Source organism: Numenius arquata, chromosome 2 (assembly GCF_964106895.1).
Source record: "Numenius arquata chromosome 2, bNumArq3.hap1.1, whole genome shotgun sequence".
NCBI classification, from domain to species: Eukaryota; Metazoa; Chordata; class Aves; order Charadriiformes; family Scolopacidae; genus Numenius; species Numenius arquata.
In genome coordinates, this window is record NC_133577.1 from 90,789,742 (window position 1) to 90,814,029 (window position 24,288).

Consider the following 24,288-nt stretch of genomic DNA (forward strand, 5'->3'; position numbering starts at 1 on the left):
TAGTCTGTGTAAAAAAAAAAAAAAAAAAAAAAAAAAAAATTGCTTTCCTAGTGTTTATTTGCATTTGAAACTGCTTGTGTTCTTCTATTGCTTAGAATATCATTAGACATGTTTGTTATGGTGTGTGGAGAACTTAGTGAAAAATTCAGGCTTTTTTCATTAATATTCTCTCTCCTTTTACTCTTGGCAGCCATGCCAGTCATCTGTGCTTCCTTTAGTTCTTGCTGTGAGTAGTGTTTCTGAGTTTTTTTTGTTTTTTTTTTTTTTTAGTATGAGCTTCCCTAAATGCCATAGTTTGCTTTGTCAAAGGAATGATGTTAGTCCAACAGAGCAATAAAGGCAATTTCTCAGGTAGCCTTGAATCATTTACCTAATTTCCCATTCGGTACTATTCAGGTAAAAAGTCAAAAACTTTAAAATCAAAGGTAGTTGTTACCATGTTGAATCTAGTAGTCTTTTAGTGTATTTTAAGAATTATTATGGTAGTATTTTCAGTGCTACACACAGGTAGCTCTGATATATTTTCTAAAAGCCTCTGTTATCTCACTGGAACCGCACTTGATGTTCTCTGGCTTGTGTTGTGTTTAGTCTGGAATTATTTTCTGTAGAATGTACATATATAACTTGTTTGTAATTTTGATTATGTTTTTTGGTTATTTTCTCTACTGTGTTGTACACCTTATTAGGTAAATGTTGCAGTTACATAAAAATTTGAATATTATAATAAAGTCTTCCTTTTAATGTTGCTATTCCCACTAATTTTTAAAGGCAAACTGTTATGCTTTTTCAAGGGCTTCCACTCATAGGAAAGTCATTAAAACAGGCTTGAAAGGCACTAAGACTTGATTATGCTATGTCAAACTCCTTGCAGATATTAAGTCTTTTGCTTTTTTCCCTTCTGATTATTTCTAGGCTTATAGAAGTGATTTTAAGGTCATTAAAGGTATCTGTGTCTTTTTTAGCATCAGTCATCACTGACTTAGTCTTCCAGGAGCATTAGTAGAAATGAGACTGTAGTTTCATGAACAGATGAATTTGGCTTGCAGTCAGTTTCAGTAGTGAAAAGGTATAATATAGGCTACTTTTTATTTACTAACTTCCAGTCTATCTGCCACTCAGGAAGTGTAGATTTGATTTTTATGGAGGTGGTTGACCCACATTTAGAAGTTGGGTAGTTATTCTGTGGTAGTTACTCCTGCACGGAAATTACAGTGCTGGTGAAAACATGAGCTTATTGCATAGGGAAGAAGGTATGCTGTGCAAGCCTGAAAAATACGAAGTAGAACAGAGTTTAAAGTGATGGAATACTTGAGGCTCACTGTTGTAACTTAAATCCAATTAACTGAAATCCAACTGTAAAAGTCTTTACAGTGTACCTATAGTATTATATGATGAAAATATGTGGAAATATAAGGAATGTTTACATACAGTATTTAAAGTCATTCACTATGAACTAAATGGAGATACTTTTAGTCACTGGCACCTGAATGCATCCTTAGGAGATGGGTAATGTAAATAAATTCAAAAGCATGCTAGGCACAGGATAAAAGAGAATTGAAACAGAAAAATGTATGATACACTCTACAAAGAACTGATTAAATGTATATAAAGGGGAGCTGTGACATGGATACTTGGCATTTGCGGCTGGACAGTTAGATTTTGTTGGATGTTATTTGGCCACCATTACCTAGGTTATGTTTCCTGCTGCCTGAATAAAGGAGCCTGTGTGACAAAGCCAGTTTTGTATAGAGCTTGTGGTTAAAAATAAGTGAGTTGGAATGAAGTGAAATGTATGAAGAGGCAGTCTTTGGAGCAACCAGCGCTTTAGTGTTAGTGGGGAAACACCACCACCACGTGTGTGGTGCTGGCCAGCGTACTTTGGCCACGTACTTTGGCTGGCCAGCAGCAGTCAAGGGAGAGGCTCATTTATCTCTTGGAAAATCTACTAGAACAAGCTTAATCTGTGTCTTTTGCTTGTGTTTTAAGTAAGATCCTAATTACAAGTGTTAAAAATGATTAAAAGTAGATGAGAACTTGAGTCTTAATATGAGGGAATACAGCTAAACATTGAATGTCTTTTTGGGCCATTGGCTTCCTATTTGGAATGAAGGGTGAACCATGTAACATGTCATTGCGAAGCTGTAAGTGGTATGTATTTCACGATTTTAAGTGCTCCTGTATATAAGTACTGGGTTTTAATTTATATGACCATAGCTCTGGATCTCGGAAAGCTTCTGTTTTCCTGTACCTGGTTTCTGAATTTAAAACATGGTTTCTTCCTTCCTAGCTCCTTTCACTCTTGTGAGATAGAACTTAGTGTGCTGTCTGAGCCAGAGATGGGGATTTTCCTTTAGGAGTCCAGTATAGATCTGGTTTATGAACGTAGAGTACATCTTGATCTGGCAGCATTGTCTAGTGATTGTTCAGAAAAAGTATATTTACTCTGTCATTGTTCTGCCTAATGTTTGCAGGGAGAAGTTGCACCTTCTTTTTTTACATAATCTTTTTAAGGTTCTTGAAGACATGCTATCCTTTAGTCTGAGGCTGACCTTATCTTTTAGGCTACAGACTGGCCTTGAAAGGTGTGGAGGTCAGATGCACTTCCATAGAAAGCTTCAGCAAGGTTGTTTGACAGAAATCTATTAGAAAAACTGATGATGGGGATTAAGCTTTTTCATTACGTTTAGCAATTTATGTAGCCAATTCAGAATTCTAGTGTTGAAAGGCTAACTCAGCTGTATATAGCATTGGTCCAGAGATGAACTTGTAGTTTTAATTATTGCAGATTAAATTATTTTCTGCCTTGCCCATGTTTACTTAACTAAAGGGTCAGAATAAGCCAATCCTGATCACAATACTGCAATTACAACTTGTTATGTGAAATAAGTTTATTGAGCCTCCAAACATCAGTGACTTTAAATTGGAGAATACCAAAAATACAAGTGCCATCTAGGGCAAAAGGTGGTAATATTTGGATGTGTTGAGTTTCAAGAGACATCAAAACAAACCTAAAAACTAGCTTTTTGCATCCACAGTGTGCAAGGAAGGATTTAATAAAGGTACAAAGTTGACTTAACTAGACAACCTTTCACTTTCTGTGTAGTACCACCATTTCTAGAAAGCCAGAAGCACAGTTTTTCATGGGAGCTCCAAGCTCAACTGCGCAAAGGAAGGCTTTCCAATTATGGAGCTTCTCAGCATTGTAACTCAGGAACTCATTGTGAAAGTGGCCTTGAGCAGTTCCACATTGCATTGTCTTGAAAACTTGTACTGGTTTTCCTCTTTTCATTGGATCTTCAAGAAAGCAGTTTCTAGACTCCCACTCAATAGCTCGCTCAAATGAATGACTTTTTTTCTTGAATCAAGGTGGGAAATGATCAAACAGAGGTAAAGATTTGGCAACAGTTTGCGAGATCAAACTTCCTGAAGGAAATCTTTCTTTTTTCCCCCACATACAGTCTTTAATTCTAACTTTTGAAGTCTTTAATTGTCCTTTCATAACATCTGCCAAGGTAGTCCTGTCTCTAACTTGTCGATGCTGTGTATTGCATATGAAGGTTGCCTTCTGGTATGTTGTATGTTCAGATCATTGTTGGTTTTCTTCTGCCTTATCTGATAGGTAACGAAACCTTCCTACTTCTCTGTGCCTTGAACTTACTAAATGATCATACTGTGTTTTTTGCTAAATATTTTATTTACAGTTGTCAGAATTGGACTGAAATAATTCAGAAGCCTTTTGATGGAAACTTTAATGGGCTTGGGGAGCTAGCTTTTGCTGTAAAGCTTTGCTTATACTTGTGGGATGGTGTATTTTTAGGCTCTAGTGAGGTAATGTGGCCTTGCCAAGTCACCAAGACTATATTTTTATAAGTGTAGTACATATAGGTGTTAGGACTGCTAAAACATCTTTTAATTCTAGCAGTTTACACATAGATTGTACAATCTTAGTTTAGCTCATTTTCTCTGTTTGCATTCTATAGTTGAAAATGTTATTAACCGTTAATGAGCAACCTACTAAACTTTTATTGAGCTGATTTTGAGGGTTTTACTTTTTTTAAACATACCTACCCGTGACAAAAAAGTTTTGACAAAATTGTTTTATTACAGTTAAAAAATGAACATGGAGAATACAGAGTCCAAGACTGCATCTTCAAAAGCTGTAGGGCAAAACTCTGCTCATTGATGTAAGCTGTTTATGTTGTTACACAAATTATCCCTGGTAAATTGGATTCTTGTAAATCTTGTTAACTCAGACTTACATCAGGATACTGCTTTATTTATTTGATAAAGTGCATTAATATAGAAATAGTTATCACTTAAAATTGATGAAAAAAAATCAGAAGCCTCCTCAGAAAGGGATTCCAATATTTTCTAGCTTACGATTACATATTTCAAACTTTTTTTATTAAAAGAGCATAAATACTTAAATAATAACAAGCTGTACTTGGTAAAGAGAGAAATCTAGTTAAGATAGTAATATTAAAAATTTTGTAGTGGGATGTTGGAAAATGTCTGACTTCTTTTTTTACCACTATTCATATTTTCTGTTTATGGGTTTGTTTAATGAGAGTTTTTGCTGTTGTTCTTTGTGTGCCTTTGAGTGTATGTTACAAAGTATTTATGATGAAATGTTTTTATCGTTTTTAACTTGCTAGTAACTTACATATGTGTTTATTTGTTCAGGAGAAAATCTCCAGTCTTATTTTTTAAGAGTGTGTGGAAGTGAAAATCCACATGAAGAGGAATGGAAAATTCATAACACTGATTATAGAAAGATTTTGCAGTTTTTTTATTTTTGTGGATTTGAACGAGGACTCTAATTTGCAGATAGCGCCAATGAGAGCATCATCCAAAATGAAAGAGGAACAAATAGCAGTGGTGCTTGTGTTGACAATATTATATTTAATACTTTAAGGATGGCAACTCAGCAGATGATGCATTGAGATTTTGGAGCTCCGGTTTGTATATTTCATGTGGGTAACAATGACCTGTGCAGACAAGCTTCCTGGCTCATGAACTCAGCTGCATCAGCCCTCAGTATTTTTCTTGTCTTTATTCAAAGCATTAAAGAGATGCAGATGGGTTGAAAATATGAGTAATATCTGAGAAAAGCATGTTAGGGTGATGAAGATTGAGGAGGTATTTTACAATAATGTAAATCTTTGGCCTAAATTAACAGCTTCTTGCTGTCATCTTTTCTTTTTCTTTATTTTTTTTTTTTTTAAAAAAAAAGAGTCAACTTGTCAAATAAGGGTAAGCAGTGGAAGTGTGTGCCCAGAAAGAGCTTGAGCTGGGAAGAGAAATGGGGTCTGCCCCTCCTTTCCAGTAGAGTAGTGGCGGTTTTTAATTCAGTTTGCAATATGATGAAAATGTATTCAGTCTTATGTGACTGAGAAACAGAAGTAGTTTAGATGTGGGGAGGTGGATTGACAATGGAAACAGAATTATAGGTCTCCCAATAATGATCACAGTGAATAGAAAGGAGGAGGTGAAGCTGATTTTGGGGGAGAATAAGGGCATTTTTGCCTGTGCTGAGCTTGTACCAAAGGCTCTTAGCTCCGGAGTAAATGTCTAAAGGACATGCTAGGATTTTAATTCATAGGTCTCTGCATCTGGGGAGAAAATACAAATGTAACTATTTTTGCGTGTGAGAGAAGGTGGAGAGTGAAAAATAGGTTTTTTCAAGCAGTAGGTCCTAAAGAGCACTTAGTACTTACTGAAGGGACAAGATGCCTTTGGAGCCATGACCAGGAAAATACAAGACTTGGACATGACTGTATACCCAAGGCAGCTAACAAGTTAAAGGTGGTTTATTGGGGACTTATACAACTTGCATACAACTTGCAGCCTTTAAAAAATATTTGTTTCAGGTGGTTAGCTCATTTGACAACAGCAGCAGCATGTTTTGTTTGACCAAGCGGTAAGAAGTGTCTGGAGCTCCTGACTCATTATCCCTCTTCTGGCTCACTGGTGGTCAGCGTGCAAAAAGCTCTGGAGATACAGCATGGATCTCCTCTTACCAGCTGTCAGGGGAAGACAGGTTACTGTGGTCCAGTGGAAGGAAAGATATAGCCCCACTCTAGTGAACTCAAAGCCTTTTCAAAGTATTTAATTCTTCCTCAGATGGGCTTTGGTCCTTTGGCCAGGTGTCTGCCAAGGAGATCATGAGAGCCTGTTCGTTCATGCGGGTGCGCGAGACTGGGTGGTTATAGCAGATGCATTTATTGACCACAGGGGAGGCTGTAACTCCACTGGTAGAATACTGATCACTGCTTAAATGCCAGCTCCTGCGTTTCTTTCAGCTAGCACTTTCAGAGTGTTAATATTTCTTTTTGCTAATGGTATTTGGCATGCAGACAGTAAAATCCTGCCAATCTATCTGGTTCCAAAGCATGCTGTTTCCTGGGTAGTTAGGTTATAACTAATCTTTGATAATGATTTCTGTTTTCTTCTCCTGTTTGCTTTGCCTTTACTCTATACTCCTAGGCAGAATTAGTCATGGAAGTAATTCATGCAGTCGTCTGTTTCCCTCCATTATATCTGTCCTTTTAATAGAGAAGCTGAAGAATGGCTAAATAATTTATTATCTTGACACAGTAAGAGCAATTTATGAAGCATGGCATGCTATTTTACCTCACTTCATCTTTCCATAAGACTTTTCTTACAGTCTCAGCACTAGACCAGAAACCTCTAGTGGGCTTGTTGAGGCTGTCCAACAAGCCTGGTCTTTCAACAATTCCACATTAATAGTAAAAATTGCTTCTGAAGTCAGCTACCTTCTCTGTAGAGTAAGTGCATCTAATGTCTTAGAAAAATGTTAATGCTTTTGCTTTTTCCTTCCGCATGGGAATTCTGTCTAAAACCTTGCAAGCCCTTGCACTTGGAGAGTCTTGGTCTTTCTTGCTGTATTCTTGGGAGGTGTTTTAATTTGTTTTACTTTGTCTTTTGATGCTGAGGAAGTATTTTGTAATCAGCAGTGTTTAGAAGCCATGTGGACTGGTTCTCTAGGTAGTTCTGGATTAATACCAGTTGTACTGCTGCAGGGACCTGACCCCAGTAACACAGGTGGCCACTCTTCAGTTTTATGACAGTGTACTTCATGGAGGTAAAGACCGAGTTCCACAAAATTGTGCAACTTATTTGAAACAGCTTTAGTGATGCTTGTCTCAAACATGATGTGAGTGAGGTTCTCTAGTCACAGTAATCAAGGAAGGAATTTGATCCCTAAGTAATCTGGTTTTAGCTTGTGTTACCAGACTGAATTTCTTGTGAAATGTTTTAAGTTCTAAGTGTGTGGTTAGTCTCCTGAATCTATTATCCTGACCTTCTGCTTTCTTTTTCTGTAATGCATACTCTGGCACATTCCTCTCTGCAAGTCATTGTGTGTTTATTAAAACTTGCCATTTCTGAAATGCTACTCCACCCAGTATTTGTGGCTTGGGTAAATTGCATGTACTCCTTTCTGTGTGGGTTACAGCTTTATGAAAGCTTGGTATTGGGTTTGAAAGGCACAGCAGGGCTGATTGCTGTGAAACTTCTCCAGCAAGTTCTCTTTCTCCACGACAGTCTCTGCAGAGCTGGCCTACTTGAGCTGGAACAGTGACCTTGAGCATTTCATAAGGGCTGAGATGAAAACTGCTGAAACCTGAGCAGTGAGCAAACCTTTTTACTTAGGGTGGGAGGAGCGGAGCAGGAGTGTTAGCAGCAGGGAGGTGCAGCCAAGTGCAGTTGCCAGCAGGGCACTGGGAGCCCTGGTGTTCATTCATAACCACTCTCAGGCGTGCTTCTGGAATTGCTCCTCAGCTAAACTGCACCCAACTTGGAAATACCAGAAAACAGAAGAATATTTGGTGAACGAAACTTGCCACTGTAAATAACTGACATAACTTGTAGCCTCATGGTTCAGATGTCTCTTTTCTGAATCAAATATTGGTGTCTGAAGGCAAGTATATTTTTAATACCCTTTTTGTTAAATAGGAGAAAAACACTTTCACTTAAAATCCATGTGCAATAATCAGGTGTTGGATAAAACTCACTTATAGGTATGACTCTCTAGCAGTTTCCTTTTTTTTTTATTTTCTGCATGCCACAAAGTCTGTGTATACTGCATGTAGAGAATTATTTATGACCTTTTCTATTGTTGGACTGGGGGGAGAATTCTACTGGAAAATGTAATGTTGTTGAGATGTCAGGGCAAATTATTGTCAGACTTGAAGGGCAAGTCTAAAAAGCTTCTGCCTTCTCTGCTACACCATCAGCTTTCCTTCCTCTTCCTTCCCCCTTTAGCTTTCACAAAATTCGGTTTTAAGAAGGGTTTGGATTTTCCTCATATATCTCTAAGGTGAAAAGGATTATTTTTTTTTAAATTTGCATCACCAGATATACTCGTAGTTATATTATTGCATCAGGCTCAGTTTGTGTAATGTTTTAATTCTTTTAAACTTCTAACATCTATATAAAAAGGATTATTATATTTAAAATTCCTCAGTTGTATAGTTCAGAATATTTTTGGTTTGAGTTCAATTTCCATGCTTGGAATTCATACCTGCATGGTTCAGAGAGGTCTTTTTTCATAAGCCTATGGTTTTTTCAGCTGACAATACTTTTCACTTGAAGAAATCTTTTAAAACTAAACCCAGGCTTTGTGAAAAGTGTTCATGTGCTGTTGGAATGGCACATGTCTTCTATTTGCCTTTGTTTTGTATACTGAGGTTTAAGTTTTGCTACAGGCAATATCCTGGAAGAATGTCTTAAGCACAGGATTATGATTTGTTTTTCAGCCAGCATTTACTACTGAAGAAGCCCTGATTGAGTAACTGATATGAGAAATGCATTCTATCTTTTAGAAAAAAGTATACAACAGATAAGTTTCCGTCTCGAAGGAGATGTTCAACAGATTGACTGAGAATGGATTCTTCTCTCCCTCCCCCATCCCCCCCCCTCCCCGCCCCGAGATAGATGAACTAAATATTTCAGTCATGGTTACTTCTTTTTCCTACTGATTTAGGCATTATATAAAACAGAGAAACCAGGAGACTTATTCTCCCTTTGGAGTGGCATATTTAGTCTCGTGCCTGCTTTCATGAAGTACTTAACTTTTTTTATGAGGAATCTTATTTTTTCATGTACAGATACTCAGCAGCACACACCTGATGCATTTAGGCTAGAGTGCAAACACTTTCCTGTTTATGCAGGCTTTTTGGCTAGGTCTGACTTCTGCAGATGGACTTGGCTGTAGTTCTATTTCTGAGTATTTTGAAACCATGTAAACTTCCATGCTGTGTATGTCAGTGCATTTTCTAAGTATATTAATTATTAAGGCAGTGGAAAACTGATATCAAAAGGATAGAAGGCTTCCTGGGATGTTAGTCTAAGGTCACCTAATGAATTATACTAATTCCGATTTTATCAGTATATCAGACAGATATTCTGTCTGAATTTAATTTTGGGGAGGGGAGAAGATAGAAAAGGAATTTTTAATTTTTTTTTCGTGGCTAATGAAGTGCACCTTCCTATTGTCATGTACAGAACGTGTAAATAAAAGCACTTTCAACTACTTAAAAGTACCTCTGTGTCCTTTCAGGAATCAAATTTATGGCAAGTAATTAAAAGGGTTTCGAAGAGCTTTGGGCACTGAGTATGTGAGAGCAGAAACCCCTTTAATATTGCAGGTTGATGCTCAAGAGTTACAGTAAACTTTAGCCTAGAATCACGCCGTGGAGAAGAATGCTCATTTTTATGAAGTGTTACAGATTCCTTTTGATCTAACAGCCTTTCAGCTGTTAGCTATCTCTCCAGTAACGGATACTACTTTGAAGTAGTTGAAGCAAATGAGCATGTGTATACAAGTGTTAGCAGGCATAATAAATCACAAGCTGTTGAAAAAATGGAGAACTAGTGAATTTTTACTGCCAAACCATGTAATTAACTGTTTTACCACTGCAGGTTTAAGTGAAATACGATGGTGACTTGATGGAGGGGAGAAAGATAAAAGAGGAAGCTTAAATTAGGTATTTTTTTTTTTTTTTCCCTCTCCTTTGCAGTGGTGAGACAGTCATACTTTTTTACTTTTTTTTTTTTTTTTAGCATACTGGCTAAAGGCACGGAGTCTGCCTCTCCTATATACCTGTTGAGTTAAAGAAGAAGGTACTTGGAATACCCAGCTAATGGCTTCCTTGGTTGGGAGATAGCTTCAGAGAGGGAAAATGTAACATTATCCCTACTGAAATTTTTAATTTTGCTTACCCAAAGATTTCAATTTCACTTCTAAGTGGAGAAAAGGGCATAGGAAGGAGAAATAGGTTTTTAATCTGTTCTCATTTACAGTTTGGCTACATGAGCAGTGTCAAGGGACCCGAGAGGTCACAGAGAGGAATACGGGAAAAACCTTCAGGATTACATTATTTCCCCAAGCCCCTGGATGTCTAGCCACTTTTTAGTAAAATGAACGTGATGTGGCAAAGACTGTTGTGGAAGAACATGGTAGGCTGGCAGTTGTACTCAGTAGTGGCTCCTGAACTGGCTGGTGCAGTGGCTGGAGGCAGATGCAGACAAAGCGGTGTGGGTGGCTGGTGGTGGAGCCTCCCGTTAGTCTGTGTTCCGGAACAGGACATGGAAATGTCCTGATAGCAGTGTCAGCAGAGCCTTCCTGGGCAGGGTCATAGCCCTCACTCTGAAACACGAGATAACAGACCCGTTAACTGGGCGAGATAGCTCTGTAATGAGAGGATACAGTTCCTTCTGTGTGTAAGGGCAGTTTTTCTACCGCAGCTTTCTCTTGATTGTAATTAGAAACAATAAAATGCGTGTTCTGAAGAGATTGGGACCAAGGTAGTTTGCTCTGTTTTATAGTTAAGACAACAGATTTAGAGAAGTAATGTGGAACTGTGTTTATTGAACAAAAAAAAAAAAAAGTGGTGTTCTCCCTCATTGCATTTCCTTCGCGTTGCCCCACTGTTCCACTCCCTAAGTTTTTCAGCTGCTCTTTCTGTTCCTTCCGGGACATCTGGGCAAGGACTGCTTCAGCTGAGGGAAGTATGAGACACAGTAACGGATAAATGGAGACAGGCCGGAACACAAGACATCCTCATCCAGTTTCTCCCCCTCCCTGTGCCCAAGTGAATAGTGTTTTTCACTTCTTGTACTAAAGAAGTGAAGATTACAGATCATACATAATGGTTTCTATTGATGGCTCGTATTTGTTATTTTCACTTAGATCTTTTTTCCTTGGCATGTATTGGGGCATTAGTCTGTTAAGAGGCATGAAGAAATTTTAGTGATTCATAGGGTACTGGAAGCTGTTATGTTTCATTATCAAAAAAATTCTTTTCAGTGTATGAATCTGTAGGTACTAATGCATATACACTCTGAACAGTTCAAACCTTTCATAGGGGTTATAAAATACTTCAGTATTATCCTTGAGTCAATGTGAACTGAAATTACTGAGCTGCAAATAGTAAGTACGCTTCTTTGCATAAGCAGCTGGAGTAAACAGTATTATGTGAGGATTAATCAATGGTAGTACGAATTTGATTTAATTAGTGGGATGTGTTTTACATTCCACAAGAAAAGGAGTCCTCTAGTATGGAATAAGGGAGAACGCCAGTTCCTATTTTCAAGCCAATTCTTAGTGTCTTATTTTTCTGCTTTTCAGCAAACAGTAGGTTTGCACATGTATTTTGTGAGAAATAAGGTATGATGGGGAAAATGGGATCAGCAGAGAAGCACCAGGCAGGAATGATATTCCACATGTGAAAAAGGGTGGCCGTGCATGCCAGTCATCAGGGCAAAGAAGCAGCCGATCTAATGAACAGGGGATGAAGGAGGTTAGGGAGAGATTATTTGACTTTATTCTGATAGCTATCAGCAAGAGCAGTTTGGATCTGCTGATTTCTATCTTGAAGCACAATTTTCTGGGATTTTTTTTTTTATGTTTAAAATTTAAGTACGTTCATTTAAGTGTTTTATTCATTGCATAAGATATTTGGGGCATTAATAATAAAAAGCCCTTTTTGTGGAGCTTGTTTTGTACAACTCTTCCAGGAGTCCGGCTGGTTTGTATATATAAATTTGGCAGAATCTTAGAGAAGAAAAAGCTGTCACCTCACCTTTTAAATAAAAATAAGATATTAAGGTGTAGAAGCCGTGAGAATTGGCTGATGGAAACTAGCTTAGGTAAGTGCCTAAACAGGCACTTTAACATGTCTGTATAACACAAAACATGAGCTCCCTTTTTGGATTCCCATAGCATACCACAGTATCAAAGAGGGAAGCCACGTTGCTCACGAGTTGTGCTTTGTGCAGTATGAATTTGGGACTTGAAAGGCTAACAGGGAAAAAGAATGGATTTAATGAATCCTTAAAACCTAAATAATCACTGCTTTTGTGTGCTTAGAAATCAGAGAAGAGTAGGACCGAAACTGAAATGTAAAAAATGAGATGCAGTATATTTGTGGAAAAGAGGAGCTGAAGCAAAGCCATTCTGCTTTAAGCATCCTAATGGGTTTGACAAGAGGAGTATAGTGTTGCTTGCCTTGCTGCTGATTTGGCAGCCTGTGTCTCTTCGCTGCTTTTTTCACGTGTGCCCTTCGTTTGTTTCTTTCCTTTTTTTTTTTTTTTCCTTTTATATCTTACTCATCAGAATGTGAGGTAAAAGGCTGTTACTGCAACACTCTTGTTCCAACCAGCTAATGCTAACCAGCTTTCACAGAGAACATAATCCTTACACAAACACCTTAACTCATGAAGGAAGAGGGTCCAGTGCGACGTAGGTTTTCTTCATGTGCTGGGATTTCATCTGTGTTTTCTCCAAGAGCTGATGGCCGAAAGCTTGTCCGGAATGCTTCCTTTGGAGGATATAACGAACTCTCTCCTGCTTTACCAGGTTTGTTTTGGTCTTGCATTTCTTAAAATCTACAGAAGAGAATATAATTTCCTCCTCAACTTTTTTCAGTTTGAATGAAAGTAATGTGCTGAGATGTTAGTAGAAATCGAAAGGAACAATGCTCGTATGCATTTAGATAACAGCTCTTTGTAGTAGCAGGATTTGCAGATAGGCAAGCGAGTAAGTTAGCTTACACCACAGCAAATCTCTCTTGAAAAGCCATTTGTGTATTTGGTACTGACTGAAATATTTGTTTTGGTTGCTTGGGCTTGTATGACTGAAGTTCTGTGATATGGTTTATAAATGCCTTCCTCCCTTGTACTTTCCACTCCCTCGCACACAATGGACTTGTTTTAAAATAGTACAGCAGAAGGTTTTAATTTAGCTGTAACTACTGCAGAATCTGCGTGTTTGTCATTGGTGGTTTGACAGAAAATGACAGGATAGAATGAGTTAGCAAGGCTATGTTGTTAGCCCTAAACACTGTAGTGGAAGATTTTTAACATATTTAACACCAGAAAGGGCTTGCATCCTCTTCTGCTCAGATTTGTTGTCTCCTGAAAATCAGTACTAGAATATTGAAATGAATTTCTAGTATTACATTGTCCGTAATGTGCACTTCTGATTTACGTACCTGGATTTCAGCAGTTTACTTCAGGAAACTTCGATGCTTGACCTTACAAGGTCACCCCTTCCTGAAAGGGGACATTGTAGAAATTGCACATTCTTACCAGAATTACCCTGTATGTGTGATTTATCTTGTGCATGCGCATATACACACTTTGTTGCATAGTCCCATGGGGCCAGAATGCTGGGAGCAGGGAGGAAGTAAAATAGTTTTCACTTTTTATTGTATGCCTTCTACAGAATGGGTCACTGAATTCGTAAGCCCTGGCTCTGAAGCCATGGAAAAGAGTTGGGGAAGCTATGGAAAAGGTGGCAGGCTGGTGATTAGGGAGCTCTCTCCATCGTTGGCAGGTGCTGCCTTGCAGAATCACTGGAGCAGTGTGTTCAGCCTCAGGCAGGTGGGGGCAGTTGCTTGGGACACCACATTCTATTAAACTTCATGTTTTACCCTGCAACATATCCTTTCGCTCTGCTTGAGAAAATGATTAGCCTTCTACCAAGAACCTGGCACTGAGTTTTATTCAAGCTGCTCAGGAAATAAAGATCTCAAAGCCTGAAAGCGTGGTGTTGGCAGCTAGACAGATCCTCCCTATCTTTAAAATAAATGCGTGTTGTCTGGTAATTACTGAAACAAAAATTAGTTCATTTCCTATTTGCCCTCTTCCTGTGTAGAGTTCTACATTAAAGCTGATCGCTGTCCATAAGTGAACAGTGAATGACTTCTTAATATGCAGAACAAATGGAAAACCATTTTCAATGAAAAAAAAATCAAGTGTAAATATATATCCAAAAAATATTTTATCTTTTGGAATCTTCCATGTATCTGAAGAATTTAAACAATATTAACATGCTGGATGGTATACTCTTTCCATTTGGCTCAAGGAAGGAGTAATTATTGCCTGTCTAAAAGATACTCATGTATAGTTACAGTGAGGACAGTTTTTGGTTATTATTGTTTATTTTGTATGGTGTTTGCAAAAGAAAACATAACCATGAGAAAATACGTCAAAGGACTTTGCTTGCTTTTTTGATTACTTCAGTTTCAAAATCCATGGAGGAATCTGAATTAGTTAATATGGGATTGTATTCTTAAAACTGGGTGTCAGCTTTTGAAAATCAGCCAGTTAAAAAGGCTATTGTCTGCTGTGTTCAATTCTTTTAAAAGATTTTTCCCTCTTTTTCTGCCGTGTTTATTATATAACACCAGTATTGACATCTCCCACTAGGTATAGCTCATAGTACTTCCAGAAGAGTATAGGTTTTCAGCTCAATTATTCGTTTTTCACAACTGCAGATGCACACCAGTAATCATATCAGCCTGTTCCTTGCTTTTCTTTTGGAAGTCAGTAATAGTGTTGCTTGGCTTGCTATTTGTGATCTTTTCATGCATTGCATTGCTTTTTTACCGGTTCTTCTGTTTATTGGGAAAAAGCCTTCAGTGGATAGTAATTCTTTCTTTTTGGATAAAATAGATCTGACATTGTAAAGTAACATGTTTTTTCTGATTTATATTTCTCAGGTATCCTAATTACAGATGGTATTTGTTGAGAGGTACAAAACCAGTATTTGAGATGCAGGAGTTATGTAGTTGGTTTTGGTTTTTCCCTTCCCTCAAGATTGATTGAAGGGACAGGTTGCGGATGTGACTTATAAAGAATGATACCCGTTATGCTGCAAAATTGAAATCTCTGTAATGGAACAGTTTTGTTTTAAAATGTACCCTGCCACAGACTATAACCTGAAGATTCTTTAACGTTAATCTTGGAATATATATGCTCCTCAATTTTTGTCAAATCATCCAGCGGTGTTTTGGAGGGCTTTTTTTCTTTTGGTATGGACTGCATATTCCAGCTCTGTCTCTGAAGAAACGTGTTTGGTTTTGTTTCATTGACACCTTGTGCGTGTATAGTTCTGATGGTTGCAGTTGCATGCCGTTGTCAGGCTCTTGCATCTGTCTGAAAGCCCATCATGAGTTTTCACGTAGATTTCTGCCTGCAAGTTTTAGAAGGAGTTGCCGAGTGCTCACATTAGGAATGTACTAATGGACAGTTTCCCTTGACTTCTAAGGTCACACCATGAACTGTGGCTGACTGCTGGGCTTGGGATCAGCTTTCAGAGCCCATGGGGCCTGTGATGGTAAGACAAGGAAGGTCACACTGGGAGAAAGTCTGTTAAGAGGAAGTGTTGCTCTGAACACAATCCCTGATGCCCAGAAATGCTTTAGAGGCTACAGTAGTGGAACTTGTGTCTAAAATAAAATTTATTAATTTTTTTTTTTAAACTGCAAGTGTCTTAAACATTACTGGGAGCTCAATCTGCAGCTCTGGAGGTTGATTCAAATGGCACTTGCTCACTGTCTCCTAACTCTGAAGATTGCTTTCACGATTTTAGGTAGAAAATGATATGCAAATTCAAGAGATTTAACAGAGAGGAAGTTACAGAAAGGGATTGCATCTTCAACGCCTGAAATGTGAGCTCAGGTTATCTTGTTATAGAGCTCCTGATTGAATTACAGGATGGGAAACAATAAGTAAGCTAAAATATTAAGCCCCAAACCACTACTGGGGAACACTGAAAAACTTGAAAGACATTCTTTTTATTAGGCCCTGCCTTTAGCCTCTCACACCCTGGCACTTTCTGCTCCAGACACTGATTCAATGACTCTTTGTGGTGTAATTTTCAGTAGCTCTGGGGTGAACAAAACTATGAAAAGAGCAATAACACAAAGCATCACTTAAAGGCGCAGCTTCATCAGAAGTCCATAGAGAAATTTGTTTTTCTTGACTGGCAGCAGGAAGGGATAAACCAGTATTTCTTATTGTTGATTCTGTGAATATAATTGCTCTGTTTGTTTCCTTGATCAAGCATTTCCATGGTAAAGTGTCCTCAGCTTAGGCTCATATATAGCTTTTTGTGATGTTTCAGTACAAATTTCCCTGCAAGTATTAGTATCAACCTGTTCTTGTTAGAAGAAGTAAGACTGCTTATGGTATTTGAGGTCTCTCCATCGTAATAGAGGCTCCCTGGAAAATGCATCCTTACAGTGGGTGGGGCTGTGTCTGGACTAGCACCTGAATTATGACTTCTTTTTTTAACATACATTTCAGCACACGGGGAGAAAAGCTTTCTGTCTGTATTCTGGGTGAGTTTATCCCTTCTACAGAGGCAGAGGTTACAAGTAAGACAGTGTGGGATATGAAGCTGACTGGTTGGGTTTCCTCACAGACCAAGATGGAGCAGTGCAAGGTGTTCAGGATCTGCAGCACTCTGACTTGGGTTCAGTAGCCACCCCCTGGGACAACCCTTTGCTGTGCGTGTGAGAAAGGAAGGCAACAGTGAGTGTGGTGGTGTGTTTATAAACCAGCAAGCATGCACACCTCTTCAGCTTGAGACACTGGAAGCAAGTTGGTGGAATTCAGAGAAACGCAACTGAACTTTGGCCTTCGTGTCTGATTCTCTGGGACAGAGTAGATTGTTCTGTTTTCCGTTCTGCTTGGTGGTGGCAATGAAAAGCTTGTTTATGAAAATAAAAGCATATGTTTGTTAGATAAGGATGTGTGTGTTAGAAAGCAAGTGAATTATAGCTTCTCTTCTGTAAGAACAATCCTGACTTCGCACTTCCTCGTTGATTCCCATCCCTTCTGTATGTGCCTATAAAAATAAAAACAGGAAAGCCATTAGAAAATGCCTGCATTACATTTTCAGTGGAACTTGGTTCCTAATGAGTGATTTCTTTTGGCTATGGGAGTGAGGAGAAAACCTCATTACTATGCTTCTGATGTGTGTTTGAGTGCCTAAGACTGGCATCGAATCTAGTAACTTCTCAGGGAAGAAGGCAGGTCTGTCCTCTGAGGCTTGAAACAGCCTTTGTTTTGTTTCAGCACATCACAATGGGTGCTGTAGGAAATGTGCTTTTGTATTTGGTGTTACATAGGAAATGTGTCTTCTGGCCTCTGGATCGTGACATGCCTTTTTGTGTTTTTTGGTCTGGATTCCCTAGAACTACAAATGTTCTGCCCATCCCTGTGGTCAAGTAGTCTTCTGTATTATAGGTTTCCATTAGTTGAACAAACTGATCACAGATGTGTTGGAAGAATTTCAAGAGGAAGGGTTTAATGAACTGTGCACAGAGGGGCTTCTATAAAGACATGTAAAGGTTTCTTTGAAGGCGTGTAAGGTTTACTTCGTGTAAACATAAAATGAAATATCACTGTATTGCAGTATATAATTTAAAAAATCTGGTCTTAAAAAAGAAACCCTGAAAAATGTAATAAAATTAAACAAAAAGACTGATTACCAGACCAAGATTAAGAGGAATCTCAAATTTCTCATGTAACCTGAAGACCAACCTAATGCCTCTATAACTTAGTAAAACTTCCCAAAATGTTGGGAAACATGACAAATAGATGGGAAGCTTCCCATCTGTTTGTCATAGATGAATCAGTACTTTCTAAGAGTTTCTAGGTATTTTAAGTTGTGGAAGGGTGAAGATACTAATTTAAAAAAAAAAAAAAAAAATAATCCTACACTGAACAAACTACTCAACACTGCTAGAGAGTGTTAATAAAAATTCTTTTAAAGTTCATAAAGTGTCCCTACTAAAGTGTCTGCTGAAGAACGTGAAATCAAGCTGTTTCTCTCATAAATTTTCTCATCGTAGAGATCTGAGTACCAATTTCTGTTTCAAAATTAGGAACATGTTCAAAGGGAAGCTCCAAAGAGCTTTAGCTCTCCGTTTATGCAATTTGTCTGCTGAGGTAGTGCCCTCTGGTGGGCTGAAGCTTTAGGGCACCACTGTTGGAGCCATGCAAGGCTTCTCAGCTGCGTGGATTATTCCTGAAATTTATGTATGACTTCATATTTATCTGCCTTCTATCTGGAGGGCATGGAAGTGATGGCGTTTCTACTTACTCAGGTAAAGCAATTTGTTTTATTCCAGTTTGTAAAAGCTTTAAGCCACCACCAACCTCTTCAAAGAAAATGGATCACTGGGATGTCCTGTCTTGTAACCAGAGTAGATTATTTTTCCTTAAGAGGATGCTAGGTTCTCGGTGTATGTTCTGTGGCACATAGCAGCTGTGCAGCAGCGCTGTTGCCAGTTGTGACCCCCCACTTTCCATTGTCATACATACAGTGGCTACAACCATTGTCTCACTTTGCTTTTTGGATAGTGGGAAGGTGTGGGGCTTGTCCTGTGAGTCACTCATGGAGGAGAAATGTGGGATTTTGATGGCTATTTTAATATAAAGCTTTGCAGTTACGCTTATGCAGTGTCAAGTTGAGAATATAAATTCAAGGCTAATATAAGCAACCTTTTCCATTTTCTTGCAAAAAACTTACTGGAAATCTTAATTAGTGTTTTAGGTTTGTTTTCATGGAGGTAGTATTTAACAATTATCTCTAGCTACAGAAATGAACAAACCAAAAAGAAAGACTTTATTTAGTATTCTGCTCTGTGCATGCATGTATGCAGATAGGAGAGAATGAGAAGATAAAAGGACAAAAGTTTGCACACCATATTTATGATACATCAGGATATTGGATCAGGTACAGCACCATCCAAATACAGTGGACTGTTCTCGTCTCTTAGTAGGTATTAAATTAGTTTATATTGTAGTAGCTGGTATGTTTGCAACTGGTATGTATATGTTGATTGCAAATCCAATTTACTTGCACTTTTTTCTGCTAAACATAACTTGCAAATTTATTTCAAAGACTTGCTGGTATAAAATGTTAATGTCTTCAAATCATTTGCAACGATGCTGTCTCTTCTTTAAGGTTTTGACAAAGGGAAGGATGATGTGTCACAAAGCAAAGAGGATACAGCCCATTCTATGTCAAAAAGCAAGGTAAGGAAAGCTGCCTCCTAATCAGTCTTGAAAATGCCAGTGTGTGAAGGAATTGTGCATTTTTAATTAAATGCAAATGTATTTAACTTTGTAGATAATCTTGAAGATCACTCTTCAGATTCAGCAATAGATAAAGATTAAAGGGAATTTCTTAATATAGTTCTCAGGATGACATCACATGAAAATCTACTGTTCAAATTAGTAAAAATGAAACATGGAGTCTTCTCACTGTCATCTTGGGGTGGGAAATTGCCTCGCCATATGTAATGATGGATGGGGGCCAACTCTTGCTATGGAACAGAATTTAAAATCCTTTTAAGCTGTAAGTGAAGATGCTGTTCACTGAGCTGTAGCAAATCTTCATATAAGAATGTTAAAAAAAACCCTGTAGTTGGAAAATTTAAGTTTAATGGCTTAAATTGCCAGAGTAAAACATAGTTAAGTGTAATCTGTTGTCATGTCTGTTGCAAAGACTTCTGTACCCAGAATTCAAGTATAAAGGCCAATTTTGTTGAGGCAATGAGAGTGCAAAGGAAAGCATACTCAGTAGAACATTAATCTGGATAAAATTGCTATGCATGTTTATGCTTTCTGATAGTCTTCATAATAGAAATGGAGAAGGCAGAAGCCAGGCAAATTCCTTATCATCATAGTGTAGTCCCATGATGGAAAAGCCTCACTGAGATGCTGTGAAAACTGAGAATATCCAAAGTGGACCTGGGAGATGAACACTGCAGTCACCAAAGCCACAGAATCTTGGGATGGCAAACCTTAAAAAGGAAAAAAGCGTGAACTACCTAAGCCAACCAAAAGACACTTTTTGTGTAGTGATCCCAGGTCCTTTCTCTCCAGAGCTGTTTTGTCCTAATCACAATTATTTACACAAATAATTTGCAACAGCATTCTTATTCAGAATAAAATGTTCTTTTCTGATGGTATTGAAACAGTATGCACAAGATGAGAGATTTGTGTAGAAAGTCATTGTAGTAGCACTGAGAAAAATCTACCATAGCTATCCTTTCCTTTCCCAAGTCCTTTTAAATTTTTAGGTTACAGTTATAGAAGCTGTCAGATTTAGGACATCGTATAGACCACTCTGATGCAGTCGTCTTTATTTGTAGGCCTATTGTAACTCTTAAAGTGTGTGAACATTTTGGTTGGCAAAGGTGCCTGGCATAGCAATGCACTGAATTTTTATCTAGTGATTTTGATGTATTTAGAATGTAGAATTCCAGGAAAAAAATATTCAATTGGCTATCTTGTAAAACTCATCTCACTTTCTCTTCAAGACATTAAAGAGAAGAGGGAAAGACCACATTTTGCAGAGAGAGAGGCTGTGTATGGTTTAATCACTGAATGGAGTAGCTAAGTTCTCTTGTTTTTCATATTTAAGCATCACTACAGGATAGAGTTTAAAGACTTTAAATTACCCAGCTGTGTAGCTTTCTATTTTCTGCTAGGATGTCCACTGTTTTTCAGAGGCAAATGTGGTAACAGACACTCAAACAGATTGTCAGGGCTCAGCAGGTGTGGGCTGCTCTGTCGGGGAAGGTGGGGACCTGAGCTTGAGCACAGCTCGCTCCCGAGGGAGATGGGGGAGATGCCAACTCCTCGCTGCTTTCTCGCACAGCTCTTTCCATGGCACTCTGCTGCAGGGTGAGCACTGCGGTCTGTCAGAGCTGGCCCTGGGCACAGGCAGCTGCACCCCTAGGAGACAGGGGCATGACACAAATTTTTCCATGATGTTTCATATGTCAGACCCTTAAAGGGAAATATTAAAGAGATACCAAAGGAAATCAAAGCGACTTGAAGGTTACAGTAGCATTTCTCTGCTTAAGTGGTGTCATCAGACTTGCACTGGGGTGAGCAGTTTGGTTTCTGCAGCTGATGCTGCAGTTCTGTGGTGTGTAGCTAAGCATTTCAAGCTGTTGGCTTCTTACATCTGACTTGGAGTCACAAAACTTTGCGTCTTTCAGCTTTACTGCATCCTAGAGCCTCACTTCTCAGGGAGACCAAGGAAGCATACTTCACAGTCCAGCTTGCTTCTGATCAAAATATTTATGTTGGTCCAGGAACCTCTAAATCATTTTTGACTTGGAAATATTTAATTTGTTAATACATTTTTGTTATAACACAACATTGATAAAAAAAAGTTAATACTGTCTCTTTTAACTTGGATTTATTTCAGACTCTATTAATCATTTATCTTTGACTATCCAACTTGACTTTTCTCTTCCTTAGATTTTTTTTTTTTTTTTGGTTCTTGTCTTTCTTAAGTCTTTGTGTGGTTTGCTTTTACTTTTGTTTGTGTCTTTCTGCTATCACAGATGTGACCAATATCCCTACTTCTCCTAATACACGTCTTTTATTTTTATTTTAGCAATTACTGTGTGTAGGGCGTGATAAGACTAGTGGTTCCTTTATAACCCGCAAATAAACTTAAGGCTAACAGAATATGGTAACTATCACAGCTTTGGATGTAAAGTAGCAGCCCTTCTGTTTACTGACGGAAAAGCAGTGATGAGACTTGCCCAGAATCTGGTACTGAATGTACCTTGCTGGGAGTTACAGTAACTTCTCTTAAAATGTTTTCTTCTTTTAAATTTTAATCCCATCTACTTTGTGTGGATGTAACACTGAGAAAGTTGCTAGCTTAAAAATATCCGAATCACTGATCTGCCTTGCAATCTGTTGGGCAGGTAAATAGGGACCTTTACTCAGTGTCATATTAGCAAGCTTTAACTGACATTCTGGGAAAATGAGTTTTTGTAACCCGTGATACTTACTGGTTTGGGACATTTATATGCATGACCTTTAGATTGCATTAGCTTTCTGTTGGTGAGCAACTAGAATATTTATGAATGTTTTACTTAAGTTGCTCCATTATAGCTTGCATTACGAGTTCGTTACCTCTTCTTATGTGACAGTGATAAGCATTTTTCCCTTTTCTGTCATTACATTTCAAGTACTGTATTTCCTTTAACTTTTCGACAGAGGAATTAAATTTCAAGTTGTATGCTTGTCTTAAAGCTAAATTTTGAGTGTTAAGAACACATCATTAATACAAAATGAAGACGTTTCCTTCATTTTTCCAAGATTTATATGGAAGTTAGTGAACATTTACTTATCATTGATATTATTTTGAGGTAAAATTGCTTTTTGCCAGTTATTGCACATATCTTTTTTGACACTAGTTATCTAAGGAGACTTCTATAAAGTCTTAGTTCTGAATGAAAGGCATCAAAGTAGGATCAAAGTTAAATTGCTTTGTTCCACTCGTTAATCTTTAATTTGTATTTATTTGGCTTGAGCAACTCGTTTTAAGTAAGAGAGCGCTCAAGTGCACTGTCTTTATTATTGCAATGTTTACTCAAAACTTGCATATTTTTGACGGTTATTTTATAGTATTTCAAAATACAAAATAAGTGAGTAGAGGTTGCATTGTACTCTGAGATTTGAAATGACTAGTCAGAAGTGTTGAACAGCTTGAGAAGCAGTTTTCCTAAACTGTCCTTGAATTTACACACGTTAGAAGGTTGCATTGATTTCTTTTTTTTTCTTTTTCTTTTTTGTTGTTGTCTTTTTTTGTTTGGGTTGTTTTTTTTTTTTTTTTGACTAGGCAGGAACTTTGTGTCCATCAAGCTTATATTTCAGTGCGCGAAGAAATGCAACTTTTTGTGATTTATCTGAAGTTTATATATAGTGGATACCTACTCAGTTTTCTCTGACTTGCAAGTAGGAATGACATAACTCTGTGATAGACTTTTTTTTTTTTAAGAGCTCTGTATCCCAAGGTGAATGTTTGGTGGCTCTAGTTCCATTTCAACTAGTAGGCAACAGATGCCAAGGAATAAACTTTGAACCTTACAAGATGCAGGGAGAGGCAGGAAGGAGGAATCATGTGGTGCTGAGGCAGCGTATTGTCCTGCCATGAATAAGGACTTGGGTTTCATGAGCAAACCTGTGTCTCGTTCCCCTGTCTATCACCACTGTGAGCTTCTAAAAGATGACTTGCAAGGTAATCAGAGCATCGAATTAGGGAGGAAGGAGCAGAATGAGTGCCGTTAGTGGTTTGTTGTACTCTGATGATTTATAGAGCGCTGAATCCTAGATTGAAGAGGCTGTATTTTCCTTCATGGGTCATGGGGTAAGTGCCTCTATAGCAATCCATTCAGAGGAGCTGTCAAGTTGTGAATGAAGATGTTGGGATTCCTGTGTCACGGGAGTGACTCCTGTGTTTAAGCACCAGGATTTTCCTAAAACCTTCTCTCTCCGCTAAAATAATGCATAACTAGTCAAGACTGTGACATATCAAGTAACTGGCTACATGGGCTAAATATTTACTATATATAGTTCAGCTTCTTCTGGAGGAATCTCAGAGTTCTTTCACATAAAACCCTTATAAAAAAAGACTCCATGAATAGGTAGTGAACAGCTCATGATACAAGTTGTGGTTTGTTGGTTTTAGTTTTGAGGGGTTTTTTAAGTGGGACAAACAGTAGAGGAGTGGGAATGGGAACCTTACAAAAATAGCTGTGCACTTCAAATGCTTTCTAAAGTGCCTGCAACAGTAATATATCTTTGTATCTGACATTGTCATTTATTTATTATGCATTTTGTGAATTTCAGTCTGAATCCAAGCTTTTCAATGGCTCTGAGAAGGACATCTCTTTATCTTCAAGCAAACTTACAAAAAAAGAATCTCTCAAGGTGAGTTAATTCCCAAATAACTCCTCATGGACTAATGGACTATAAATGCATTCACATAGCTTTACTGTATTCTCTAGTGAGAAGACAAAAATGCCAAGTACTGATGAGACCTATGGAATATTTAAGTATCGTGAGAAGTTGATTCCCTTAATCTTATTGTACTGTTACTTGAGTATGGGCTTCTGTAATGCAATCTTTGAGATGGCCCAAGATTATAGG

The 24,288-nt window shown here is 38.0% G+C and overlaps 1 protein-coding gene across 2 annotated transcripts in view; it reads left to right on the forward strand.

Moving 5' to 3' along the window:
- Window positions 1-24,288, forward strand: part of OSBPL8 (oxysterol binding protein like 8) — a 60,098-nt gene that overhangs the window by 5,545 nt on the left and 30,265 nt on the right. The window contains exons 1-3 of one of the 2 annotated variants that reach the window (XM_074144597.1): window positions 12,742-12,883; window positions 19,289-19,359; window positions 23,989-24,069. In XM_074144597.1, the coding sequence (XP_074000698.1) occupies window positions 12,742-12,883; window positions 19,289-19,359; window positions 23,989-24,069 (294 nt within the window). Of the gene's footprint in view, window positions 1-12,741; window positions 12,884-19,288; window positions 19,360-23,988; window positions 24,070-24,288 lie in introns of those variants that run through there. The other variant, XM_074144598.1, reaches the window with a different exon arrangement.